General features: G+C 40.4%; 1 protein-coding gene across 1 annotated transcript; it reads right to left on the minus strand.

Annotated features, from left to right (window-relative positions):
* Positions 1–6,025: 6,025 nt before the first annotated feature.
* Positions 6,026–12,293, minus strand: LOC311495364 (uncharacterized protein). The gene is made up of 2 exons (XM_084554782.1): positions 11,450–12,293; positions 6,026–7,486 (listed from the first exon to the last, which is right to left on the minus strand). The coding sequence occupies exons 1-2, from the start codon at positions 11,535–11,537 to the stop codon at positions 6,330–6,332; spliced, it is 1,245 nt and encodes a 414-aa protein (XP_084410908.1). The 5' UTR covers positions 11,538–12,293; the 3' UTR covers positions 6,026–6,329.
* Between the last annotated feature and the right edge of the window lie 665 nt (positions 12,294–12,958).

Below are 12,958 nucleotides of genomic sequence, written 5' to 3' on the forward strand. Positions count from 1 at the left end.
TGAACAATTGTAGACATTAAAGCGTTTATTAGACGTCGAAATGTTTGCAGGGAACACTGCAAACAACAGTTGTTCGGTCGCTATCATTATCAGAGCGACAGTAGTTATTCCTGTGTGAGACTTTGGCTGGCCGCCATTGTTGGGATAACTGTTCTTGTTGTTGTTTTTTTCCGGCAATACAGACGCATTCTAAAAAAGCTGGCGGTGTTAACTGGCGTTTCGATCGCTAATCATTTGTCTTTTTCTACTTGTGCAGATGGAGTCATCCTGTTTGATAGTGATGGGTAGATGAGGCCTCGTGAAGCGTTGCGGCACATTACCAAACCTATCGATACTGTGTCGGTACTGTGTCACTCAATAGGGACACCTGCTGGACCATAAACATTATTGCAGGCAACCTAGTTGAGACTCCACTGACATAGTGATTGAATGACCTAGTATATACACAATATCATTTGTTATTGTTGTTTATATTGTGTTATTTTATATCTTAATCTAAGTGTAAAAAATCTTTGATATCTTTAAAATGTGGTCAATAAATAATATGAACATGTGAAAATTATAGTGAATGTGTGAATGTGCTTATGTACTTGTCTTTGAGGCAGGGAGGTTTTTTTTTATTTTTTTATTTTATTTTTATTTTACAAATTTTTATTCAAAAAAACAAGCTTTTCCAGGGTTTTCGCATTTAGTCGATTTCGTTTTTTCGATGCAAGTTCTCCAGCTTTGGAGAACACCCGCTCGCATGGGACTGAAGAAGCTGGGGTGCATAAAAACTGTAGTGACAGCCGGAAGAGGTGTGGATAATTATACTTCTGGCTGGCCCAGTACAGTAAAGGATCCTGGGATCTGGGGAGGTTGCCCTCAGCAAGGTACCGCTGCACCTCAATAATTGAGTCCGCTGTGACATTACTCGTCTGCCTGCCAACGTCCTCATCGAGCTGCTTCCAGAGGTTATCTAAAAAACAACAAATTGGCATTTTAGTTTGAGTCATCAATTACAAGCCTGTGCATGTTTTGTAAGCAAATACATGCACAAATAAACTGATAAAACTGAACATAACATGCCTGCAGTGGGTGCCGATAGCTGTTGTGAAGACGGTCCAGGCTGTGGCTCGGTTGCTACGCGCCCAATTACAGCTGCACATTCCGATTTTAACCTGTTCACTGCTTCACAGCATTTGGAGGAACTCCGAAATCCGAGTGACTTAAATCTGGGGTCTAGAAGTGTGGATAGGGTCAGCACACTCAATGACTCCAGATTGGAAGCAGTGTCTGTGACTCGTCGCCAAAGGTGTTGGTGTAGGTGCATGGCTGCCTGTGTGTGCAAAGCTGAAGCATTACGCTCAAGTGCATGACATGGCATTTTCATCATCGGAATGACCTTTGACCCCGAAACTCTCTTCTCCTCAGACAACTCCACTGTGGCTTGATGGAAAGGAGCAAGCACAAGAAGTGCTTCTCCTATGATGTTAAACTCATCAGCCGTTAGTGGAGTTATGTCTGTTGGTAGTGAGGCCAGAGATACCCACACTGGTTCCTTCTCATCATGTAGCCTCACCAGCATCTGATATGTGCTGTTCCAACGTGTTGGTACCTCATTGAGAAGTTTCAGGGTTGGCCGTCCCATCTGTTGCTGCACTTGAGCAAGCTTCTCTTTGACTGTGGTGCTTGATCTGAAGTATGTTACAATTTGCCTACATTTATGTCTGATTGCTGTAAATGCTGGGATTTGATCACATGATTTTTTTACTATTAAATTTAGACTATGTGCAATGCAAACCGAATGCCGAATCTGGAGCTGTTTTGTGGATGCAATCATGTTTGGTGCTGCGTCGGTCACGAGACACTTTACTTTATGAGTTATGGCCCAGTCATTCATCATGCCCCTTTTGACTTGGGCCAAATTGTCTGCAGTGTGACTTTGCGGAAAGTGTTGCACTCCCAGCACAGATGTACACAGCTGCATATTGTCATTAATATAGTGACAGGTTAGAGCCAAGTAAGCATCCATATTCACAGATGTCCACATGTCAGCTGTTATACTCACTGCCACAGCTTGCTGTACTTCCATTTTCACTCGTTCTCGTTCCTCCTCATATTTTTTGGCCACCATTTCTTGGACAGTCTGAAAATTAAACCAAGTTGAGCCAAAAGCACGTCAATATATTTAAATTCTATACCACATTAATTAAATATAATTACTTCTGTAGACCTTTTCTATACAAACCTTTCTGGTTGGCAAAACATATGATGGCTCCAGGACCTGAAGCAGTTCCCTGAAGCCCAAAAATGAAATAATAAAAACAATATATGTATTCATTAATAACAAAAGCGACCATGAGGAAGTTGTAAAATGTCTGTTTATGCCTGTTTAGGCCTACCTGTGTTTATTGCAGGTGTATGTGTGGCCTCCTCATTTTCGTGCCTAGCTCTATAATGTCTTAGCATTGAGGAGGTGCTTTTATTTATATACGATAGTTCCGTATAACAAATGCGGCATTTAACCTGCAGAAAATAAAATGAGTAATTTAAACTAAGAGTCACTTTGATTTGAATTCTGATAGATCAAGTGGAAACTAAGAGCAATTGGATGAAATAAAAACAAATACCTTATTTGCCGATATAAGAGCAAAATGGTCCCACACGGCGGAGACCTTTCTCTTTCTTTGGGGTTCCATATTTCAACTTGATTTGATTCCACAGTTCCAGGGTTTTTTTTGGCAAACATCATCCCGTTGACAGATGCGCTTCCTTATAAACACAGTTTGGCGCCTCGGTGACGAACGAAACAGCGTCTGTATCGGTCACGTGACTTTTTCTTAACGCGATACGCGCACCGAAACGGGGTTTCGGTCTACGAGCTCGACACATGCGCCGACGCATCAGTGTTGCCGGACCCATCACTACTGTTTGATAATCGGGCAGCTGAAGACTTCATAAGGGCACTTTTTTTTTTACTTTTATTTTTATTATTATGTTATTGTTCTATTTGTATTATATTTGTAGGCTATTGTTACATTTTTATTCACAGACCGAAGGTAATTTTATTTATTGTATTTTACCACTTTTTCACAAATTGTACTGCATTTTATGCTGTCTAAGACTGACGTTTGCAATAAAGATTGGGGAAAAAACTGTCGGGATTGGATTGTGATTTATTGTAGACCTGACTGTAGTCTAAAATGAGTTTAAGTTTAACGTAGAAACGACGTCTAGAAGACCACATTCGGACTACAACTGGCTCCTATACGGAGGTCCTGTGGACGTCGGTAACGGACGTTCACTCGACGTCGGGAAAAGACGTCGTCTGTTGTAACAGTCTGCACCTTCAGAGGACCAAACTTCGACGTGCAAAAACGACGTTGAAAAGACGTTATTTGAACGTGTCTTTGCGCAGTGGGATATTTTGTCTTAAAGTCAACCTTCGTGCTTGAAAGAAAGAAGTCAGAGCGGTCAGAGCCAGACTTACAGTCAGCGCTCAGAGCGTTGCACTCGAGCGCGAACGGCGAACGGCGACTTTGATTGGTCATGTGCGGTCCCCAAAATATAGGTCCGACTTAAACGTGCGCATACCAGCCTGCTGCACGACAGAATGTACAATTAGCCACACTCATGCACTGTATTAGACTATCCATATGTAATACGACACTTTAAGGGCCGGTACAAAATTCCTCAGGGGCCGGACCCGGCCCGGGGGCCGCCAATTGAATAGCCCGGTTTTAAACCATTGTTAAAATTAAAGTGTTGAACCTCATGTATGTTCCTATACAGTAGCGGTTTTAAGCACGGGCGAAACGGGCACTCGCCCGTGGCGGTATTTTTTCATGACACAAGGCGGGCGACACGAGTAGGCTACTTGAATAAAAGGTATGCTATGTTCTCTCTGTATGATTACAGTATCCATGTCATGAATGAAGGGCTAATGTTAACTGGTGGTATACGTTTGTTAGCCTTTTTCCTATGATGCTTGCAATGCTTAGTAATTCGTCTTAACAAACACCAGATGTAATTTCACCCTAAGATTGTGCTTTGCAGCAAAACTGTTACAAGTTCAGTTAGCCTATTATTTAGTTCCATCACGTTGGGTCCTGTAATTAGCCAACGGAATTTTCATATCTGTAGGTAGTTTCAAAGATGAACATTTGCCATTTGCTACAACTCTATTTCGTGTCAAAACATAGAATTGGCAGTAGCCTAACCAAGGAGCTAATTGTTGCTCCCTGAAAGATGTAGTATAAAGTTGTTATCTTAGAAACCACAGCCTTTCCGAGCAAAATATCACCTACAAGAAGGAACCTGATGTTATTAATTGGCTGATGCTTTTGGGTTTTTTGATTTGGTCATTCAGATATGCCATCTTGGAAACCCGATCCAAAACACGCCCTGAATAATTAACACATAAAACCGGAGGGATACGTTCTTTTAATTTTTACCTTTTTACTTCAACTTATTTTTTAACTCTAGTCTTTAACTTAGTTTTGTTTTCTTCCTCGCCTTCTTCTTTGCACATTTATTCGCATTTTATACCCCCAACTTGGAATCAGTCTGCCAAACGTTTCCCAAGCTTGTTTCTCGTTGGACCCTTTTTCCCGACGCACACTTTTCGTAGTAAACTTACATTTTTAAGTTTATTCATTCTTTTTTTTTATTCTGCGCCCCATGACGTACTAATTAAGAAAGCCAACTTCGGGTTTTCTCTTAGTGAGCGTAGTCAGCTGGGATATCAGAATAAGACCCAATCTCTTCCACCGATAAAGAAACCAAGGCTGCGTTCAGACTGCAGACGGATCTGATTCAAATCTGATTCCTTCTCATATCCGATTTTTAGGGCTGACTGTTCACACTGCCTTTAGCAAGTGTCCAAATCGGATATGGTTCTGTTCAGACTGGGCCACATTCTTCACCGGTCTGATAGGTTGCTGTAGCAACGAGCGGAAGCGTCATTCAGCACGTGTATTTGTCAGACGTCATATAATTGCGACAGCGACAAGCAAAACAACAACAAACAACACGATGGATGTACGTCACGTCAGTGTAAAGATTTATAAGGCATGCAGTTTCTTCCTCTGTCCAAGGCGAATTGTTTTCAAAGTCCTCCTCCATTGTGATAGCTGTAATATCACTGTCCGTGGCCGTAACGTGGCTCCTCCACAACGGAAATAGGCACGCGGTCTGGCGCATTGGTTCTGGCCTGGCATCGCGTAAGTGACGTCACGGACAGTCAAAACCCATCTGAGTGTTGGGAGCTGTTCAGACTGAGACGCATCTGTCCATATCCGATACGAATGCGATATGAAACTACCTCTGGATGTGGTTTGCAACCGTTTGGCAAAAATCGGATTTCATGTGATCTGTCACTGTTCAGACTTCAAAATCGAGATCCGATTCAAATCTGAATGGGCTAAAAATCGGATTTTGGCTGGCAGTCTGAACGCAGCCCAAGAGGCTGTCACCATAGCAACGAAACAGTTTCAGAGAAGCCGTGACGATCCGGCTTACTCCTTCACCTACAAAGACATTCCAAAGTTGCAATCTACTGCCTTCTGCTGTACACCTACAACGCTCTCAATCGAAGCTGGGTGTTGGAGTGGAGACCACGCAACAAGTACCTGTCTACCGGTCCCAGTCGGACCTGCATCAGCTGTTCCAGCTTAAGATCAAGAGTTGGTGTCATTACTTTGAAACTCTCCATTAACATGAATCAGATTAGTTACCACAGTTCATCCACTCCCGTTAGTAAAGATATAATACATCTCCATTTCTCAACATGGTTCTACAAATCGGTTGTTTCACGTCTCATCATATCCATTCTATTTGATTACACACACATATGCATATATTCTATTAGTACCTCATTTATTCATAGTTGTCACTTCAATAAATAAATATTTATTCACACTTAAGAAGTTGTTTGTGGCGTTGTTTTATGGCAGAGAATTAATGGTATAAATTGTGAAAATTCATTCCTTCAGTTCGGAAATATATTAATCGAAACTGATAAATTGACTTAAACCATGCCCTTACGAGACATTTAAAAGGTATAACAAACCCTACACGTTAATTCATGATTCCCAGACAACACGTTCAAATTCATTGTCAAATCTGACAGATAAAAAAAATATTTTATTAGAAATTGAGCTGTATGGCAGGCAGTAAATTCACACTATTACTGCAGAAACACAGTCTAAAAGGGATTTAAACATAAACATGTTACTGACTATTTGAATTATTCACAATATTTCTCCACAGATGTTTCAGAACAATGTCTTCTCAAGCAGCGCAAACAATTACTAGCAACACTGAAACTTTTCCCACATGTTGCAATATTACAGCTTCTCACCTGTGTGAGTTCTTATGTGAACAGTCAAGATACCATTACTGCTGAAAGATTTCCCACATGTTTTGCAAGAGTACGGCTTCTCACCTGTGTGAGTTCTCATGTGGACAGTCAAATGACTTATTTTACAGAAACTTTTCCCACATGTTTTGCAAGAATATGGCTTCTCACCTGTGTGAGTTCTCATATGGTCAATCAAAGTACCACTTCGTCTGAAAAATTTCCCACAAACTTTGCAAGGATACGGCTTCTCACCTGTGTGAATTCTCATGTGTTCAGTTAAATGCTCCCTTCGATTGACACTTTTCCCACATATTTTGCAAGTATACGACTTCTCGTCTGTGTGAATTCTCATGTGTTCAGTCAAATTATAGCTTCGAGTGACACTTTTCCCACATATTTTGCAAGTATACGACTTCTCGTCTGTGTGAATTCTCATGTGTTGAGTCAAATTAGTGACACTTTTCCCACATGTTTTGCAAGAATATGGCTTCTCACCTGTGTGAGTTCTCATGTGGACAGTCAAATTACCTGTTTGACTGAAACTTTTCCCACATGTTTTGCAAGAATACGGCTTCTCACCTGTGTGAGTTCTCATGTGGACAGTCAAATCACTATTTTGATGGAAACTTTTTCCACAAGTGTTACAAGTATATGGCTTCACACCACTTTGGATCTTGTGATTTTTCTTCATTTGAGACATATTTTTTGGGAGGGTTCGAAAAACATCCAATTTTTCTGTGTCAGTAACAAGGTTACTGTCCATCGATGTAAAGTTGTTAACATTGTTAAAGTCACGTCCCTTACTTGGCTTCAGCTCTGAATTTCTACTTGATTCTGGATGTACGTGCTGCAGTCCTTCCTGATCCTGTTTCTCTGGAGAATTGTAATAGACGAGCTGGTCACCACTTTGTTCAGGTTCACTGTGGTTAGTTTCTTCATAAACTGGAGTCACCATCATGGTATCAGGCTCCTCCTTCAGTACGAGCTGCTCTCCCTCTTGACTGGTGCAGAGCTCCTCCTGTTCCTCTTTAACCTGTGGAGACTCTGCTTCCTCCTGGTTCACACTGGAGTTCATCTCCTGGTTACAGAGCTGCTGGTTAGTGAGAACCTCCTCCCCCTTACAGACATGTTGCTGTAGAAAGTCTATCAGGACAAAGAGAAAGAAGGAGTTGTTTAAAATGACCAGTGTTTGGAATAACGCCGTTTAAAAGAACGGCGTTAGGTAACGACGTTATTTTTCCAGTAACGGAGTAATCTAACTAATTACTTTTCCCGTCGTTACAACGCCGTTAACGTTACTGGACGTTAAATGCGGTGCGTTACTATGCATTGATTGAATATGTGTAATCCGAACGCATCCCTGGCTCACCGCTACTGAGGAGGTGGGTTAATAACGAGGTAAGCGATTATGATTGGCTAAGGCAGAGTCATGTTTCATGGTAGCCAATCAGAGTCAGTGTTTTTACACACATGCCAGCACACGCGCCACACACACACACAACAGCTAAACAGATCGATGAAGCAACAGAGATGGCAAGTCAGGAGCAATCCGATTAAAAGTTGGCATTTTCAAGGTGGAGATATAAGCACTACTTCAATAAATAAAAAAATTCACTGTGGTCAAAGGGAGGAACGTGCATGTAAGCAACTCTAATTTAATGAAGCATCACACAATGACACGCATCTACAAAGCTAGTGGCCAAAAACACCGATACCTCCACCACAGATGATAAGCTCGCCGTCTAAACCCTATCGAAATATAAATATTATATATATATAAAAATATAATATAAATATAAAAAAATATATATAAATATCGAAAGTTATGTACATACACCTGTCTGTTCTACCAATTTCAACTGACTTGTGAAAACTGCTCAAAAAAATCCAAATTCTTTGACATATAGCAACTTTTTTTTTTTAACAGTAACGCAAATAGTTACTTTCCCTGATAACGAGTTACTTTTATTGTAGAGTAATTCAGTTACTAACTCAGTTACTTTTTTGGAACAAGTAGTGAGTAACTATAACTAATTACTTTTTTAAAGTAACGTTCCCAACACTGAAAATGACAGGCAGCAGGTCAAGTCAGTTATTGTTAATTCACAGTAGTTCTATGGCTTAAAGTGACGACAGAGCAGTAAGACAAGGTGAAGCTCAGAAAACTGCTTTTAATCCATAGCAGATTCCAGAAGTAGTAGTGATAAATAAATAAATAAATAATAATAAAAAAAACTTAGTCAACAGGCCGTTGTTGCAAGTTCAAGTGTTCATTTCACCGAGAATGTTTGATTTAAGCGCAGACTGTATATAAAAGATGGACAAAACCTCTGTAACATCACCCATTGGTTTCTTAACAGCTGGACATGGCGGCTGCCATATTAGGCGTGTTCGACTACATGCAGATCTGTGCAGATCTGACTTGACGTGATGCATGCTGGGTTGAACAAGTTCATTTTAACCAATCATATTCGAGGTCTATGAGCATGAACAACCCAGCATGCATCACGTCAAGTCAGATCTGCACAGATCTGCATGAAATCGAACACGCCTATTGACTGTGGAGGGACGTGCCTAAAGCGCCGCCATCTTGGTACAGGGATAGCAGAGGCAGCGGTGCATATACGAAGGAAAGAGTTATTCGCTGAATTTTGGACCGATTTCCAAACGTATTGATCTGTTAAAAACGTCACACATGTAGCTATGATAAAAATATGGTTTTACTACCCAAATACAAATTTTACTTAATGTTATCAGCAGACTAGCTTCTGACAGAAGATTGTAAAGAAAAGATGCCGGACTTCAACTGAGCGATTTATGATCACTTTCATTGTGTAGAAACCCCATTCCTCCATAGATGTAATGCACTGTAGGAGCGAGTGGCCCTGTTCCAAGATGGCCGCCCTGTAGGCACGCCGCTCTCGTAGACGGCAGCGCTCAATGACGCGTCTATCTACATATATGTCTATGGTTATTATGACCACCAAGCTAGGCTAAGTGCTACCAGAGAACGTCTAATATGGGGAGAAGTTCCACTCTCACTGAACTTCCGGGTTCTGAACTGTTGCAGTTCCACTCTGATTCCATATGAGGGCGCTCTCAGGACGAGTGCAGAATGAATGGCGGTCTATGGAGCAGTACCCCTCAAAATCCACTTTTCTCAGGATATAATTTTTTGTGCAGTAATTTGAATATTGAATTTGAAAGGATATGCAAAGAAATTACACACTGCTGGGTGTTAGATTTTTTAGAGTCACTTATTTTGCTTTAAAAAGTATTTTAAAATGTCAATGACGTCATACACATCGTACGACCAGATACTGCTTTACGGCAATCCTTCAGTCACTGCTTTGGTGCTTTCGCGCTCTGCACTTTCTTTTCTCTCGAGGCATGGACAACACAGCTGACACGGGTAAATAATCGTGCTAGAAGAGTTTCTGTTTTAAAAGACCGGGCCGAAAAAAAAAAAACTTGGGCGAAAAAGTCCGTCTTAACATTCTGGTCCCGCTTCGGATGCCACGATGCCGTCAAGCGGGATCTGGTCGTAATCAGTCATTCACTGACCAATCAGCGTTCATTAGCACAATGCTAGCGTGTTATGGGCAACAACAACTCAACCTGTAAGAAAACGAAAGGACATAAGTTCTCGTTCATTCAACTTTTGACCTATAACCCATGTTGAACTTGCAAAACCTACAATCAAATCTGAGATTTCTCAACGACAATCGGGTGAAAGAGACACATTTAGCCATTTAGCTCCATAGAGTCCCATTCATGTTGCACTCATGGCGATCGCCCCCAGTGGAAATCTGGTGGAACTGCAACCACAATTCGTTACAATGGGACTTAATAGAGAGTGGGAAGGCTCTCCGTAGACGGGCTCTGGTGCTACTCTCTGTTGCTAGCAGCCGGCAACACAAAACTAATAGTCGAATAGACTTAAAAATAATTGAGATTAGACCACAGAAGTTTAAAAGCGCTATATTTATATATAGTTTACATTATTGTGGTAAGTTGCTCAAATAGCAGTTAATTCACATTTTGGTTCTTTGAGTGTCACAGTTAACAATACTGTTTAACTTAAACGACTAACATTTCAAAATCTAGACTAAAGTTATGTCTGAATCCATGCTGTAATATAACATTAATATTTTAATATAACTGAACACGGCTCAAAACTGTTAATCAAACCGAACCAAGTCTGTCATCAACGTTGTTACCATAATATTGGTCGTTTAGAAAAAGTTACATCAACGAACAAAGGCTTTCCAAAGTCCCGTCTCTGTTATTCTTACATTTCTACTGGACTGAACTACTGGATAATGGACAGTCATTCTCCACTCTCAAAGTGTATTTGGCCGCTATAACGACCAGCACCCTCTAGTTTGTCAATTTATGAGAGGAGAGCGATGCCCCAGCTTCCAATTACTGATTGGAAGTTGAGGCTTTAATATGAATATCTATAACTCCAAATTCAAGATGTGAATGTGAGTGAAGCTTTCTGGGGACAGATTCCCACACTGTGTTGTAAGTGGCTGATAAGTACCTCGTCTGTTGAGAGGACTTCTTATACAGCTCTTTCAAAACCATCAGTTTTTTTCTTGCTAAAATGTGTACGTTGTTTTCTTCTTTGACAATTATATTCATAAAATGGCTGTGAGATACCGCAACGAATGTTGAAAGAGAACTTTAGGTTAAGGAATTAACCTGAAACATGAGTGAGGTATCTCACCAGACCACCCTCCTTGCTGTACTTGCTTGTATTTTTTAGTTTTTCTACGCTGAACTTGGAGGAATGCAGTTTCCTTCTGCTGTACATTCTTATAATATGGTCTGAATGGCAAAACATTTCTCGATCACTGGTCATTTTAAATAAAAAGGCACGTCGTCATTTCTAGGTTTGTGTGGTCTTTGTTAGCTCCCAGTTACAGCTCTAGTTTCTAATCTCTGCAGTAAGTCAGCTTCTAATGTGCCTCATACATACTGTGTTTAAGGTTCAACGTTTGTTTTAACAAGACACGCTTTCATGTCATTTCTGTTTGAAAAATACCTTCAGTAGAACCACAATTTTTGTTAATTTATCAAGAGCATTATATGTTTACATACCTATTCTGTGTAACTTTATCTCGGGTTTTAAGATGGTATCCAGCAGTTTGCGTTGACGATCAATCTCTCCCTCATACTGGGCGATCATTTCTTCAAAGACTACAAATATTTCTTCAGCAGCAGCAGTTAGTCTCTCCTTGGTGAACTCTCTAAATCTTTGAACTTAAGACATGGTTACTTTAACAACTGAAATATTTAACTGGCAGGCGACTAAAGACCTGAAGATCTCCTTGCTCTCGCTTTTCTTCTTCTGATTTCTATTGGCAGTGTTTGACGCTACCTGGCGTTATTGCCCCCTGCAGGATAAAAGTAATTACTACAGCCGCACGTCAGATCTCCTTATGTATCCTTGTATCATGCAGAAAATATGTTTTACAACCAGTTAATGGTTCTCATTAGGGCCACATAGATGGTAGAATGAAAACTGATAAGGCTGCCATTAGAGGCTTTCATGGGAGGACCATATCCCCTGCACAGTCTCTTCTCTTGATGCATTGATTGGTAACATAGATGGCTTCTTATAGGCCTACAGCTCTTTCAAAACCATCACTCTTCTGTGGCTAAAATGTGTACGTTGTTTTATTCTGTGATAATTTTATTCATACAATGCCTTTCACAGCATGTTGTATACTTTTACAATGTGTTAGTGTTGCCTCAAATGCAAGAAAGAAAAAGTTGATGCAATTCCTAAACACAGAAAAGTACAAGATAAAATAAAAAATATAGGCTAAACCGTGGAGCGTACCTGTTAGAAAAGTCTGCATACATGACATTTTCCAAAATCCAATACTGTTAAAAGTAAACATTAAAACTACAGCACATTTGTGTAGGGGCCTCTGCTGTCCTATCAATCTCTCCCCCTCTCTGGAAAGTAAATTTAAGAAGGCTGCCCTGCAGAAGGACCCTTCTAATGGACTAATCTTTACACCTTAGCCGTAAAGGTGCTAATCTGATGCTGGACAGACCCATGCAAAGGGTCACTCTGTTATTCATCCCTTTCAGAGATACACACATGCATGCTGGACACTTTCTTTCTCCCCCTCCCCCAGAGTGACTAGGGGAGTAAAAACAGATGAAGGTCGTAAATTCTTTACCTCCCTGAGCAAAATCTAGGTCTTCACTTCTCTGTAAAAACAAACAAAGAAAAAGTTTCATACCATGTCTCAAAATTGTAATCATCTGGTAAGTCATATATTGTTTGTCAGGAAGTCCAAAGGATAATAATGAGACAATTTTGATCCTTGTATGATAAAATTTACACGATCTAGCCAAATTCAGTTAAATGTTTCACAAGTAAGATGGATCAACAGTGCCCTCAGGCGGCTATCCCTAAAAACATTTTTCTTTCTTTTAAACCAGGGCTATTCAATTAATTGGGAATAGGGGTCAGTTCATTAAACTGAGGCAAACTAAGGGGCCAGAGAATAAAAGTAATCACGTTAACAAAGAAAGAAATTGCAGCAATATACTGAAGGAGTCAAAGTATTCTATTTTGTAAATGCAGAACAA

This window comes from Chelon labrosus (assembly GCF_963514085.1).
Source record: "Chelon labrosus genome assembly, chromosome: 11".
Lineage (NCBI taxonomy): Eukaryota > Metazoa > Chordata > Actinopteri > Mugiliformes > Mugilidae > Chelon > Chelon labrosus.

Coding starts and splice junctions, on each gene's coding strand:
- LOC311495364 (XM_084554782.1), bottom strand. CDS start 11,537: ATGATCGCCCAGTATGAGGGAGAGATTGATCGTCAACGCAAACTGCTG. Junction 7,487..11,449: donor GATAAAGTTACACAGAATAG/GTATGTAAACAT, acceptor TTGTCCTGATAG/ACTTTCTACAGCAACATGTC.